Genomic DNA, 16,161 nt, shown 5'->3' with positions numbered 1-16,161 from the left:
TCAGAACATTTGGCTCATAGTTAAGACTCCATATAGTGGCAAAGCTGTATTGCAAGACAGAAAATCCTGAACAGGCTAACAACACCCCCCCCCCTCACCTGCCCTAGCAGACAGTCCTGACCGTTGGTGCTAGAACAGACAGTTGTATGCAGAGAATGTGAACATTTGTCTAAATGTGGGTCCATGAAAAGGACCATAAGCTAGTGGCTTCCTAAGAAATGATTTCTCCTGAACAAGACTGGATTTTTGATACACTAAGCATGAGCCCAGATATTGTTGGCATCCTTCAGTCTTGGAAGACTATGGTGTCACGCTCTGAATGGTGGTTCTGAAACAGAGTGTCCTCTCCAGTGCGCGAAGCCTGGGTAAAGTAGGTATGGAGGATGGGCTGTTACCCATGCAGCAAATCCCCCCTCTCCACATCGCTGAAATGGTCCAAAGGAAAGGCAGAGGCCAATACGGTTGGTTCCAGCGGCGTCGCAGGAGTTGCCAGAACGTGACTGTGTTCAGCCATGAACTGCCTCAGGGACTCCGGCTCCGGATTTTGCCTCGAGGTTGACTCCTGAAGCCTTTTCCATAACTGGATGTAGCCACAAGGCAGTGGAGGTTTGGGATCAGAGTTTTCCTTCTCTCAGATGAGCTGCCTTCCCAGGCTGACGAGTCCCATCTACCTGGTGGCTGTTTAGTCGCCTCTTACGACAAGTACAGCCAAACTGAGGGCCTATTCTTATCCCCAGCCCAGATATATAGTAGCCTGAAAACCTCTGAAAGAAAAGAAATAAGCCATGTGCAAAAACTCAGTCAATGTTATCATGGATTTTGCATCCTACAACTTCAAACTGACATCACAGACGGAATGAAGGAGACTAGCTCTTGCATCCTGAAGCAAACCAGACCCCAATGTGTTTCTTTTTTTTAATACATACAGAGCCCAATCCTATCCTTCCAGCCCCCCACTGGTGCAGCTGTGCCAAAAAGAAGTGTGCTGTATCCAGCGGGGGGATTGGGAGGCTTTGCAGGGAAAAGGGGAAATTTCCCCTTACCCCTCCATAAGCCTCAAGCTCTATAATAGGTTCCATCATTGTGCCAGCTCTATAGGTGGTGCAGGTCCAAGGAGAAGAAAGGAGTGAAGAGGCTGCCAAAAGGGAGGATAGGATCTGGTGTGCTCCACTACTGCTGAATCCACCCCCTTGCACAACCTTGCCATCCCTGTTCCTCCTCCCTCCATGCCGTTTTACCCCTTCCCTACCCTCTCCACAGCCTTACATGCTCTAGTGGCTGTGGTCAAGTCTGACAATAGAAGAAGTGCTGCCAATTCTTGCAGCTCCCAAAATGACCACCGATGGAGCACTTTGCACACTGTTGTCAGTCATTTTGCAACAGCGGAAGTATCTTCCACTGCCACAAAGAGCAAAGGATTGGGCTGACATGCACACATGCATACACATTCATACACCAAAACAAGCAAACCTAAAATCTATATCCTTAATCAAATAGGGACAATAAATACAGACAGTGGGTTGTCTCTCAAATTCCTTTTTCATGAACAGAAGGCACTTCCATTTGTGCAGGGGGGCAGAAGGGGGAAGGATTTTTGCCAATCTAAACCTCCAAGTCCCTGCACCTCAGTGGAGGTGTGGAGTAGATTTTCAGAAGGTTGCTGTGTATGGAGGAAGCAGCGGGGATATTTGCTTCCATCATTTTTAAGAGGCATTATGTTTTATACAAAACAAAGACCTTTTTTAAGATGGTGCTTGCCACTGGAAGTTGTTAATAAATTATTTGTATTAATACTTATTTAAGATAAGTAAAATCTGCTAATTGGTTTGTTGGGGGCAGCTTTATAGTCTATCAAAATGTTTTAAGTCAATTAATCAAACTAAATATATGTCCTACTAGTGTCGGTTTTAATTTTTCATGTTTCTGAACCTTAGCCACAGAATTCCGTCGACGTACAGCCAACATCTACAAAACTGGTTCTGCTTTACATTGTGTAAAAGCATCTCTGTTGAAAATGTATTTATGCAGCATGAACAATTTTTGTCCAATCTCCAGTTTCCCCAATATAGGTTTCCTGAATGTACTCCAGCTTTTCTGTATTCCTGGTCTCAGCATTCTTATTAAACTGTGGATATATTTACTTAAGAACAATAGCCAAAAACAGCAGGCATGAGAATAACAAATGCAAAGATTTCACTTTAAATTCCTGAAAAATAGTTGGCATTGCTGGATGAACTTTAAATTGCTCTTTGAGGACACTGTGGTTGCATTTATAAATTGGATCTGACTGTAAGTTTAGAGACTGATTTAGCACAATGAAACGTATCAACTTTTATAACCTGTTTGCATTGCTGTTCAGCATCCCCATTGCTTGTACAAGACCTCTGGCAGGAAAGTCATGTCCCCAAAGCTTATAGAATGCAAGCATATGTGCTCTAAATCCACAGCATACATTTTTAACCATCTGACCTCTTGTGAAGATCAAAACCATTAGTGTAGCAGTGATTTGCTTATTTCCATAAACTGTGGCAATGTCAGGTACTGGTGCTGGATGCCGCAAGTATAAATAAACTGTTTTGTGTCATGGAAAATAACAGAATTAGGCAAGGGAAGTACGTACTGCAATTTGCTTTTAAAGCATGTTACCATAGCAGGCCCTGAGTAAAAGTTTGTATTAGCAGTTTAATAAAATGTGAAATATTCATGCAGAAGCTTTTCACCATAAGGACAGTTTTCTTCTGAAATTTGACCTTTGCCTAATACAAGCTCTTTAGCTAGGGACCCTGCCACATCTATGCTCTGAATGGCATCTGCCACAATTCTGGCATACAATAAAACATTAAGTAGCAATAACAGCAGGAAACATGAGAAAGATGTATGTTGACTAAGACGCTCGACAAACAGCCCAATACTAACTGGGCTGCCCATCCTGCAGTATAGCAGTGCCAAAACTCCAGGGACGCAGGGCCAGGGACGCAGACATAGGTCTCCTATGGGTCTACTCAGATCTGTGCCAGCTCAATCATTGATGCAGAACTGGGAAGATGTGTGTAGGGCTTTGAGGAGCTGGAGGGGGGATAGGATTCAGCGGCAGCCTGTGCTGCCATCCCAGCCCCCCTTCCTGTGCATGAATCAACCTCCTGCCTGCCCCCTCCCTACATCCTCTGCCCTGGAATGCCTCCCTACTACTCCGCAGGAAATTTACCACTACTGGCTCCCAGCGGTCATCTGACTGACGCAGAAGCTCAGGGCCAACTGGCACTCTCCTCCCCACCAGTGTCTCAATTCTCCCAGCTACCACAATGTGCCTTATGGCATGTTTGCATCTCCTGGGCAGCACGTGGGAGTTCAAGCTGGCCCGGTACAGGATCCGTAAGCATCGTAACTAAAATGTCATGTCTGTTGCCTTTTTCATTGTGCACAAGTAAATTAACTGTTGGACTGTCTACTGTGTAGGTGAAGTAAAGGACCTGGACTCAGAAGACTGTATTCCTTGTGCAGACGGATGCCTGTCTTGCAGCTTGGGTATGTTTTATTTTTAAGTGTCATCATATCTTTGTAGCTTTGGTTAGGAAGGTATTATCTTTGTAAGGGTCTCTTCCTGGATATCTTGGGAATCTCAGCAAAGCGGATAGCAAAAGCAAGCAGCTCCTACCTGACCTGAATTATATCACACAGATTTTGAACTAATCCCATGTCCCATCCCAGACTCAATTCTGCAGTGTGGGTCAACAGGGACCTACAACAGCTATGTAGGTGTCACAGGTGTCATAGTCCCCTCTGCACTGTGGAGGTTTATTTCTGGGTAAGGGAGCAAATGTTCTCTTATCTAGAGGAGACGTCCAAAATTGCTTCCCCACTGTATGATGTAGCGATTGCCATTTTGGATTAGATTGCTAGACTGATAATTCCATTCCGTGGAGAGCATTGTTACTTGCGATGGTTTCTTTTTTTGGCCTTTCCGGGGTGAAAGTGGAGCTGAACTTAGGAAACAATGGAAATACGGTATTGCAAGATTTTAGCATGACTGTGATTGGGCAGCAAAGTGAGTTTCCTCTCCCAAACATAGATTGCTAGACTGATAATTCCATTCCGTGGAGAGCATTGTTACTTGCGATGGTTTCTTTTTTTGGCCTTTCCGGGGTGAAAGTGGAGCTGAACTTAGGAAACAATGGAAATACGGTATTGCAAGATTTTAGCATGACTGTGATTGGGCAGCAAAGTGAGTTTCCTCTCCCAAACAAAAGGTAGAAGCAAAGATTGACTTCCATGTTCAAACAGGTTTAATTTCATGCGCAACAGTTGATATTAATTTTTTAAAAAAATTTAAACTCTGCCAAAGCCAATTCAGTCCACTGTTATTATCATCATATGGTAGATGGGGAGGGAAGATATGGCAGCTGTGTAATTCAGTATTTTTTACTGGTTGGATAGGATTTGGCCCTAACACAGCTAAGGTGAAGCTTCCTGCCTTCCAGTTCAGTGAAGCAGGGCTGCATCACTGAAAGGACATTTCCCCTTATTGCCAGCTCTCCCCAAGGCAAACCCCTCCCTTCCTCCCAATACAAATAATCCTAACAGACACAATCCCTCCCCTCTTTTGTACCAAAACACTTTACAGTGGCTCTCATAAGAACATCCAGTCCTCCTTCCTATATCTCACAGTGGCCCACCAGATGTCTCAGGAAGCACTTAAGACCACAAGATAACTGCATCTTGTTGCCACTCCCTTGCATCTGACATTCAGATATAGCCTACTTCTCTAGAACCAGGAGGCATACCCATTTATGGTTTGTAACCTGTGATGGAATTTTCCTCCATAAAATTGTCTAATCCCCTTTTAAAGACATCCAGGCCAGGTGTCATCACCACATCCTGTGGCAAGGAGTTCCACAAAAATCCATGCCTCAGAATCCAACACCCCCTAGTTCAGAATTGTTAGAACAATTCCTCACATCAAACTGTACTAAGTCAATTCCCACAAACTCACAACACGTGTCTTCTTCAATGACTGCTTATCCTCTTATCAGCATTGACTTTATAGTGGGTTACATCCAATTCATATTTTATAGTACTGGTTGCAAATGAAACAAGATAATGAAGATTATATTGTCAGCAGATATTATCTGAGAAATAAACAAAAATAATCTCACATTCTCAGTAGCCTAAAGGTGAACACCACTTCATTTTGTCCTGGCTTCTGTAGCTCTAAGACTTGCTTGACATTATCTGACAGTTCCGTCTTTGACCCATCTTTAGATGGCATACAGACTATTTAGTTGCTAAATCTCCCAGTTTCTCCATTTCCCTTTTAAAATATCTTCCATAGAAGCTAACACAAGTGTGAATAAGACTTTCCTTTAAAGCCATATTTTAAATTATTTTAAATTTAAATTGTATTTAGTGTATGGGGTATTTGCAAGGGAGATGTAATAACTTGCAAAAGGTTCTGCAGATTCCATTACATGGATGAAGGTGGGAAAGAAAGTGGATGAAAGCAACTTCAGAAGATTTAAAGAAGTCAGTGATGTATCTATAGGACATCATTGTCACGCTTACAAGCTGATGACTGAGGCTAATGGTACTTGCATACTTCTGAGAGAAAAGATTTTAATTCCATACAAACCAAAACCATGGCAAGGAAACGCCTTTTCTCAAAATCATCCTTGCTGATAAATAGAAACTGTAACCTAGCAAAACTGAGAGTTTTGCATTATCCATTGCCCAAGATGATGATGATGATGATGATGATGATGATGATGATGATGATCATCATCATCATCAGATTATCATCAGATTATCATCAGATTATCATTGCACCTGTGTCTTCACTGGTCTGTAATATGAATGCAAAATGTACACTGGCTACAGCATTCATTCAGTTTCCAATCTGCATAAGTACGTTGCACAAACAGATGAAAGAAGTTCAAAGACACTTTAAACTTCACCTGTCAAAACTCCCTAAGAGATGCTGTAATAGTCGTCCTGTGTTGTAAAATTCATACCAACACTTTAATTTTTAAGCCAACCTGGTGTATTTGTGATCATACACCATTAGAGATGGTGCCCTTCACTGCCAGTTTTTCTGACATGGAACTAAAATGAAATTACCCAACTCTTTGAGGAGCATAGGTATACTCACTGCTCCCTCTATCGCCTTCCTCTGTTTTAGTACAGGTGCGGCCTCAGTAATCCACAATTATCTATCCATGGATTTGGCTCAACGCAGGTTCTCTGGACCCACGTTGAGCCAGACTTGGCCCAACCTGAACCCGCCAAAGGCAACTAGAGCTGCACTCTGATCCTCTGGATGACTTTCTGAAGCCTGCAGAGGCCATGCACATCTGCCCGTGGCTTCAGCAGGCTTCAGAATGGCCATTGTGGATGAAAGAAAGGTACTTCTGACTTCCCTTCCCTTGGGAAACTGGAAGTGACATTTTCTGTGCTTTGTAAGGCATTCTGAGACTCAGGAAAGCACTCCCTGGGGCTCAAAATGCCTTAAGAGGCATAAAAACATCACTTCCAGTTTCTTGAGGGAAACCGTAAGTAGTGTTTTTATGCCTTTTAAAGCACTTTGAGGCCTACAGAGGTTGTGGGCAGATGCACATGGTCTCAGTTGGCTTCAGAAAGCCCTCTGGATGCTACCAGAGTTCAACTCCAGTCACTTTTAGAGAGTTTAAAGGAGGTTTATCCTTTCCTTATCCATGGCTTTTTGTATCGGGGGGGGGGGTCCGAGATTGGACTCCTCGCAGATATGAAGGCCCCACCTGTGGATGGCATTTTAAGTTAAGCTCCCTTTGAATGTTAAAGCTTAAGACTGTAATCCAGTCCACACTTATCTGGAAGTAAGCCCCGTTGACTATAACGGGACATACTTCTGAGTAGACATGCATAGAATTGTGGGGCTAAATTCTTCTCCATTTATTTGTCTAATAATGTAACAAATATTTTCTGCATTTTGTTGAAATTAGGAAGGCAAATGTGTTGGGTTGCCACATGATAGGGTTCCAGTGATTATACAGTATGTCACACAAATGGCAGACATTCAACAGATAATGATTAGCCTGATGTAGAATGGGAGAAACCAACACCTGTTGAATATCCATCTTGCAGATGTTAACCACAGGAGCACTAGCTGGACAGAATTGGCGATCCTATATTTGGGAGTTGTCTGGAATGAGGCATTTAAATATAAGGACACAACTCTGGAAACAGTTAATAGAAAAGAACTTATTTCAATTAAAGTGATGCCCTACAAAATCAATGTAAACTGATTCTAGCATAGTTAAATATAATTGTGCCAGTCTATAATACATTAGGTTTTCCAGGGCTTCTATCATGTTATTGAATGCTAGTGTTCAGAGAAATTGAAAAAGGCGGATAAAATCTAGCAATTGTTGAAAGTGGTACTCAATCTTGGTTCTTAGAAGAAAATGACACATCATATAAATGTGCTTTTAATCCTTGCACATTGTTATTTTAATTATTTGCTTAATCAGAATGGGGAAAAGAAATATGGGTATCATCGCAGAGAACAGTTTGCCCTCCCCCGCCCCTCCGCTGGCCCATGCTGAGCTTACCTGTTCCAGTGCCCGCTGGTCTTTTGTGGGTGCCGGCAGGCCAGAGCAAGCCTTCCTGCCAGTGTCTAAACTCTTCCATCGTCTCCTGTTTTCTGGCAAGTTTGTGACAACCAGTGGAGCACACATTCCGCTGGCGCTGAGGCACAATAGGATTGTGCTCACAGTACAGTGAAATTTGAACAAAATTATATCATGTTATAAATGACATCTTTAATGATTATGTTCCATACAGGTGTAGACAACAGGGTTGCCAGATTGTGAGATGCTGATTTCGTCAGGCACAGCTTGCAAGCATTTAAAGTGGGGCCCTCAAAAAATGCGGGCCTATAGCATATGCTACTTTTGGTATTAGGTTAATCTGTTTGTGACTGTTCAGAGGTAAAGCTCATTAAATTCCATGAGACTTACTCTCAGGAAGTGTGCACTGGATTGCAGTGAGTGTTTAATATAAGCTTTTGGAGACTATAGCACCAAAGCAGATGCATGAAACATTTTCCTCCGTTGGAGGGCCAGCCTAAGACCTTCTGATGGTAAGGGGGAACATGCCAAATGTTCCTCCTTACCTGATGGTGTGCCAGCCTCTGTTTTTTCCACTTCCCAATGCTCAGCATTCCCCTTCCCTCCACACTTCCCCTTCCTCTCTGCTCCCTCTTTTCCTTTCCCAATCCAGGGAGTAGAAGGAGGAAGCAGTTGAGGCTAGTAGCTGGGCAGAGATGGGCATCCCCCACCAAACTGCTATCTGAGGCAACCAATTCAGTTGGCCTCATGGATGGGCTGGCCCTGTTCAGTTGAATTCCTTTTTTTTTTTGCAAGTTTCTTCAGTAGAGACAATGAGTTTGCCCCTGTTTGTAGGGTCTGGACAGTATTTGACTTCCAGAAGGTAATGAAAACACTGAATGCAGGGCCTCATGCCAAGAAGCCCACCAAAAATTGTACTTCTCATTATAAGAGGTGATGTAATAAACTTAGCTTTCAGGTTCTGAGAAATCATGGGAGTCAGGCTGCAGTCCTGTGCACAAATACTAGACTGACAATCAGCCTGAAGAAAACACAGGTCATGGTTCAGGATGTGGACTCGCCTCCCTGCATTACAATCTCTGCGCGTGAACTGGAGGTTGTCCATGACTTTGTGTACCTTGGCTCAACGATCTCCGACACTCTTTCTCTTGATACCGAGCTAAACAAATGCATCAGTAAAGCAGCTACCATGTTTTCCAGACTCGCAAAGAGAGTCTGGTCCAACAAGAAGCTGACGGAACATACCAAGATCCAGGTCTACAAAGCTTGCGTCTTGAGTACACTTCTGTACTGCAGTGAGTCATGGACTCTTTGCTCACAACAGGAGAGGAAACTGAACACTTTCCACATGCGTTGCCTCCGTCGCATCCTCGGTATCACCTGGCAGGACAAAGTTCCAAACAACACAGTCCTGGAACGAGCTGGAATCCCTAGCATGTATGCACTGCTGAAACAGAAATGCCTGCATTGGCTTGGTGATGTCGTGAGAATGGGCGATGGCTGGTTTCCAAAGGATCTTCTCTATGGAGAACTCGTGCACGGAAAGCGCCCTACAGGTAGACCACAGCTGCAATACAAGGATATCTGCAAGAGGGATCTGAAGGCCTTAGGAATGGACCTCAACAGGTGGGAAACCCTGGCCTCTGAGCAGCGCGCTTGGAGGCAGGCTGTGCAGCATGGCCTCTCCCAGTTTGAAGAGACACTTGCCCAACAGACTGAGGCAAAGAGGCAAAGAGGCAAAGAAGGAAGGCCCTTAGCCAGGGAGACACACCAGGGACAGACTACATTTGCTCCCAGTGTGGAAGGGATTGTCACTCCCGAATCGGCCTTTTCAGCCACACTAGACACTGTTCCAGAACCACCATTCAGAGAGCGATACCATAGTCTTCCAAGACTGAAGGATGCCAGCGATCTCCATTAAGCTCAGTGGGACCTATTTTTGACTAAACACATGGAGGAGTGAGCTGCATAGCAGGAAGGTTGATATCATTTTGACTGGAAAGAAAGAACAACATTAAAAGTGAAAGAGAGACACCTTTCCTTGGCCGATTCATACCCCAAGCACTGCCTGCAGTCCAGGAGCAACTGATGACTTAGACCTTTAAAGATGCCCATTCAGTTTATTTCCAATCACTAACATGAAACATAACCCAGCAACCACCTCCTCTGCAGTTGGCTCCCTCAGAGAACAGATTGTTTCCGTTTTCAGGTTTTAAAGGAACCACTGTTCAAAGAATTGCCTTCAGCAAGTATAGCTGGGTTCCTCTCAAAAAAGATTTTTTTTAAGTACATGGGAAGATGATGTAATAAAAAAGGTTCCTGATTGAATACTGAATACAATATGTTAGGATTATGGACAGTCTACTGGGAGCAAGAAAGGCCTGATTAGATCAGAGAAAGTGATGTCTTTCAGATTTCTTTCTCACCTGAGGTTCATTGGTCTTTAATCATTTTAATGCAAAATCTCCAGTCGCCTGACTTAAAAGCCATGAAACATCCAATGCATTTGGTACAATTTTTAGAGCATAGGAAATGTACAGCAAATTTTAATAAAAGATAATATGAACTCTACTTCTAAAGTCAATGAGTCTCAGTGGCTGGGGCTTACACACTTACACACGGTTCCTACACAGTGATCCACACATTGGATGGCCTTGAGTGGGCTTCCGTTTCTCCACATTGTTGCGAACTGGAACTAGTGCACCTGGTATCATTCATTGTTACATTTCAATGTGAACATCTGAAGTGTGTCAGAAATAATCAATAAATGTCCTGCTTTTAAAAAGGTGGTTTTAATTGGCAAATGTTTCATGCATTTCTATGCAAGCCAATTATACACACAAACCCTGGTACAAGGAAGAAAGTGGTCTGGCTGACTTAAAACCAACCAGATGGCAGACATATGTCACATTTAATAAACCCTTGTGATTCTGCTATATTTGAAGCTTGTTCACTGTTTGTCAGAAGCTGGACCAGAGTTCTGCTGAGAACTCTCATTTTTATAATCAGAAGTTCTGAAAACTGCAGGCTATTCTTAATACAGTTGTTCTTCTGGAAAGGCTGAGCAACCATGATAGCCAAGCAACACTGACCATACCTGCATGTTCACACTTCAGGGGAATCACAGTCTGTCATCAAAGCAAGAAAAGTCATCATTGGCATCTGTTGATTAATGACATCAGCAGAACACTTATCCCAATTCTTGCCTCCCTATGAGCCCAATCCTAATTTGGAGATCCACTGGCACAGCAGTCCCTGCAGTGGTGGAAGGTGTTGCAAACATGAAGTAAGGCATGTTGTGACACCCAGTGAGTAAGCAGTGCTGACGAAGCAGCGCTGGCAGAGCAGCCTGTGCCGCCCCGCTGATGCTGCAGCTGCAGGTCTGGCTGCCGCTGGAGGTAAGGCCTTCTGTGTGGATGGGTGGTGGAGAGGCATGGGGAGGGTGGTGGGAAGGTGGCATTTTGGGGTGGGGCAGGTGGAACAGAAGTGGATAAGGCCCCCGAGGGGATGAGATCAGTGGAGCAGGCCTCCACTCTATCCTAGCCCCCACTCCGAAGCCAGCCAGAGTTACAGTTGGCTGCTCAGACAACCGCTAGCTGAATAGCTGGCAGAGATCTGAGAAATCCCCTAGGACAGGCTGATGTGTGACTCAGAGTAAGGGGGAAAATATCTCCTTACCTGGAGCCTGTCCCAAAGCTGTGCTGAATGTAGCAGAGACCATGCAACCCCACTACACCAATGCAGCTGAGGATCGGACTATGTGTCATTTAGAAAATCAATTTTAAAAAATTGGTTTCTTCAATTTGGTTTTTTCCCCCTTCCCTTCTATTTTTTTTTTTTTTAACTATGTTTGGATATACACCCATCCTGTCCAGCACTTTATCATATGCCTCACACAGGTTAAAAAGCGATCTCCCACCATGGAAAGCTACTTTCCAGTAGCAGCAAGGCTACACAGTGGCTTCATGACAGAAGAGTTGGGTTCGAGGCTGGACAATATTCACAAGCTCTTTACCTCTTCCTCTCTGGCCTCTGTTTCCTCTCTGGCCTCCGTTTCGCCTGTCCTTGGACTATCACCAACTATCATCACACCTTTTGTTCTCTCCAGGATTTTGTTTGCATGGAGATTAATGGCTAGCCTTGTAGTGAAGAATTTATCAAGGAAGGAGCATTTAAACAGTCAGTATAACCTTAGCATTATACAGGTTGAGCCTCTGTTTGCGTGGTTTCAGTTCCCGGGACTCACGTGGATGGCAAAAAAAAGCACTAAAGTAAATCCATTTAAAAAACAAAGTTCCCTTGCTTTGGTGATTTAAAAACAGCCTTGCTGACCTTTGTGATGTAAGATAAGAAGAAGCCAATCCATCAATCAGTCCTCCTCCAAGCGCTTAGAAAAGCGCTACACTCAGCCCCTCCCTTCACCAATGCAAAGTGATCACCTTTCTTTCACATGCTCAGGGGGGTGGGAGGGGTTGCCTGGAGAGAGAAGGATTGATGGATTGTCAGCAAGCTGCCCCCTCTCTCTCATTAAGGAGGCTATTGTTAAAGGACTGTTCAGTTTTTTAAACTGATTTTAAAAGGATGCATTTTTCCCCTTCTCCAGGGATCAGCACATTCCTTCTCATTTGCAGGGGGCCATTCGTGTTGAGTCAAATCCGCATATAAAAAAATCAGTGTATAACAAGGTTGGACCTGTAATTGGTTATGGTTTATTTAGATGGTATCATCAATGTACACAGCACTTTACAAAGAGTGAGAGAATAGAACCCTGACAGCAGAAGAAGGGGAAGGAAGTGGAGCCTGGGAAAAGCAAGGGGGAAAGGTATTATTCTTTCTGTTGCATGTACAGAGGTTAAGGGCCCAATCCTGTGCTTCACACAGTACTGGCACGTACTGTTGCAAATGTGCCATAAAGTATGTTTGTGGGGGTTAGCACCAGCCAAGTGCCAGAGCTGGCCCAGTGCAAGCCTGCACTGGCACAGTGCTGGTGGGAGGCTGGCGATCTGCCACCAGGCACTCCTTGTGAAGCACCTGGTGGCAGAGAAATAATGGCAGGCAAAGGCATGGCAGGAGAAGGGAGCAGGGCTGGAGGGGGGCAGGACTGGTGGAGCTGAGTTCCGCCTGATCCAGAGCTCCGTGTCAGGCCACGCAGCCTGACACAGGACTCATTGATTCTGCACCAGCTAAAGAGTCGCCGCAGAATTAAGTAGCTCCCATTGTGGGGCTACTTCCCTTACCTGGGGGAAGGGGAGGAAAATCTCCTTCTCCCAAGGAGCCAGTGGCAGCTACCCAGTGCACACAGGATACTGCGGCAGCCATTTTTGGCAAAAACAAACAAACAAACAAAAAAACTTCACAGAATACTGGGTTTTAAGGAGAAATTTGAAGGGAAAAGATATGAAGTGTGTGTTCCAGGAAGCCATTACAAACATAATGGTTCAACAGCATCCTACAATAGCATTTCAACTGTCTCTCCTTCCCAGCTCCATACAATTGAGCAAATGAGGTTGGATAAATGAGCAACTGGCATGAGATTTTTTTCTTCAGTGTATGTTTTGTTTTTAATTCCAGGTGACCCAAGAACCTGCACATCATGCATTCGTAATTATTACCTGTAAGTTTATCACTCTTGCTGTCTTGCTGTCACTTTCTACCTTTTTAAAAACACAACAGTGTTTCATTTAGAAGGCCATTGGGTGTTCTATAATGAATCAGAGTCACATAAAGAGGGTGGGGTTGGAGTGAGGGAAGAGAGAGAGAGAGATCAACTTGTAATTCAACCATAAACAATAGTGAAGAATACTCCTTAATATTGCCAGCCTCCATTTTAGAGTTGAAATAGATGTTTGCCACATGTGTGGGATATTTAAGGGGGGATTATGCATGTCACTTTCAATTCAGTTTCACCCATTTTCTTTGCCTGCCGACTCAAGAATGAGGAACGCCAGTATCAAAACGGCATCTTGTTTGTCTTTAGGTACAATCACCAATGCTTCAAAAGTTGTCCTCCGAGCACCTACCATGATGAAAATGCTCTCCTTTGCATAGAGTGTCATCCAAACTGCAGAAGTTGTGACAAATATGAATGTTACTGGTGTAAAAATGGCTTTTTTCTCCTAGGTAAGCTATGTGCCAGCACTTTACATGTGATCCCTTTGCCAAAGATTTCATGCCTTGCCTGGGAAGGTAAAATGTGTGTTCAGTTTATAGAGGATTACTGTGATCTGCAAATGATATTGCAGTCAGTTCCCAGTAAGATATTTTGAAGAATGACACTTTTTATGTCAACACATCTCCTGCTTCAAAGGACCTAACATGTCAAAGGTCAACATTTCATTCATTCATTTATTAACTGTTGGTAAACAAAGGTTCCAGCTGTAGTGCAGCGCAGAGGAAAGAAAGCCAGAAACCTCAGAGAAGGAAGCAAATTCTACAGATTTGCACAGTGTAACTTAATTTTATTTCATTTTGGATTTCAGATAAACAGAAGCAACTAATACAAACCCATTATCACTTTCAGCATCTCAGTAATCCATACAAGCCTTCCATCACCTCCCAACATTATATAAGGTTTATTTAAGTGAAAGAGGAGTTGTAACACTGGGGATGTTCCAATAAGTGTGTCCACAATCTTGCTGTTTTGGTCATACTTAGGCATGCATGTGTGAACTGTTCTAGTATACAATGATCTGAGCGGGCCATAGAAACTTTACTGCAAGATTTCATTTGGGCCCATGAAATAGCACACAGACATGGCATTTGTACCTAAAGAAGTGTTTCTGAGTCAGACTTTTTAACTTGCATGTTAAAACTCAAGTGCACAGATCCAGAGCCTAATTTCTGATTGAAGGGTTCTCAAAGGGCAAAGCACTACTTATGGGTGTTGGCAGCATATTTGTTTGTTGATATTACAACAAAACACAGAACATGCACCTGGAGTTCCTGAAAGTGTTTGGGGGAGGCAACTGGGAGTTCAATAGGACTCTCAGGCATGAAGCAGATATCTCCACGGTAGTCAATACAATGGTCCTAACAGAACCTGCCTAAAAACAGAAATTGGGGGTCTCAAGTGCTTATCTTTGAAAAGACTGGAAATGGCAAGTACTCAGATCAGAATGTTGAGATGGCAATAAGACTCAAATCAGAAATGTGCAAGTTAGCAAAAAAAAAAAATGTTTTCACATGTGAACCATTCTGGTACTTCAGTGCCAGTCTTAAGAGTTTTGCACCTGAAATGTAACATCGAGAGACTATGCTACCTCCAGTTTAATAGAGGAGCAAATACAGGCAGGAAAAGGCAATCTCTCTGAAATGTGCTATCCAAACTTCATGTAGCCTCATGGTAAAGTTCATGGCAACTAAATGTATGCAGTTATTAGAAGTATACATGGATCCTATAAGAGAACCATAAATTGTATTCCCAGACAGAGCTCCAAATGTACTTAGTACTTAACTTGCAATCAGTGACATTCTGATATAAAGGCTTTGGTTTTATGCTTTAGGTGCGCAATGTGTGAGGGATTGTGGAGCTGGTTTCTACAGTGATGAGATCACAGAGGAGTGCGAGCCATGCCACAGCACCTGTGCAACGTGCAAAGGATTCAAGCACAGTGACTGCATCACTTGCAAAGGAAGTTTGCAGCTACTCCATGGGAAATGTGTGAATCCTAAAAGGAAGCAAATAGATGGGAAATTCTGGAATGGTATGATGCTCTAGTTCTTCCGAATTCTTTCTTTTCTCTTTCCCGGCTACTATTATTGTTTTATGCTGGAGGGCAAAGCCATACTTTCAGAGAACAGATTATTTTTCAGAAATGTCAGTTATTTTATTGACACATTTGTCATTACTGACAGGTACTGAGATGCTCCCCAATGCAGAATACTTTTGACAGGGTGGAGTCAACATACCTCATTCATGCACTGGAGAAATTTGGATAGGGGCCTTTTTCGCAATGGGTACATTGTGAAATGTATAAATCTGCAATGGTGGCAGCACACTCCTATGTGTGTCTACTTGGAAGTAAGTCTCATTATGTTCAGTGGGGCTTACTGCCAGGCAAGTGTGTATATGATTGCAGCCTAAGGGCACAATCCTAACCCCTTATGTCTGTGCTTTCCAGCACTGACATAAGGGCAATGCAGCTCTGAGATAAGGGAACAAACATTCCCTTACTTTGAGGAGGCCTCCATGAGTGCCAGCCAACTGCAGGATGCAGCACATGTCCCATTGGCACCACTATGCCAGTGCTTGAAAGCACTGACATAAGGGGTTAGGATTGTGCCGTGAGGCTCATATTACTTGCTATTTTGTCTGATACCTTCCACTTAGATAAATATGGTGAGTAGGCCACCTTCTCTTCTCTTCTTTCCATGACTACAGAACAAAATATACTTTTGGAGGGAAAAGACATGAGGGGAGTCAGCTTGTACACCTTGAAATGAAGTTACTCTTTTCTGGAATATACTGTGCGGCAGTGACTCTCACTTGAAGTGAGTTATATTCCTGCCAATAATGTCATCAGTAGAGGTGTTGTTTCCAGTGAGTAAGATAGGGTTACAGCCT

The 16,161-nt window shown here is 43.5% G+C and overlaps 1 protein-coding gene across 1 annotated transcript in view; it reads left to right on the top strand.

Annotated features, from left to right (window-relative positions):
- Nucleotides 1–16,161, top strand: part of PCSK5 (proprotein convertase subtilisin/kexin type 5) — a 295,107-nt gene that overhangs the window by 253,107 nt on the left and 25,839 nt on the right. The window contains exons 24-27 of the mRNA XM_066614135.1: nucleotides 3,457–3,525; nucleotides 13,170–13,212; nucleotides 13,576–13,718; nucleotides 15,101–15,301. Coding sequence (XP_066470232.1) covers nucleotides 3,457–3,525; nucleotides 13,170–13,212; nucleotides 13,576–13,718; nucleotides 15,101–15,301 — 456 coding nt within the window. The remainder of the gene's footprint in view (nucleotides 1–3,456; nucleotides 3,526–13,169; nucleotides 13,213–13,575; nucleotides 13,719–15,100; nucleotides 15,302–16,161) is intronic.

The sequence above is a fragment of the Tiliqua scincoides genome, chromosome 2 (assembly GCF_035046505.1).
Source record: "Tiliqua scincoides isolate rTilSci1 chromosome 2, rTilSci1.hap2, whole genome shotgun sequence".
Taxonomy (NCBI): domain Eukaryota; kingdom Metazoa; phylum Chordata; class Lepidosauria; order Squamata; family Scincidae; genus Tiliqua; species Tiliqua scincoides.
This window is presented reverse-complemented; position numbering and strand designations above follow the sequence as displayed.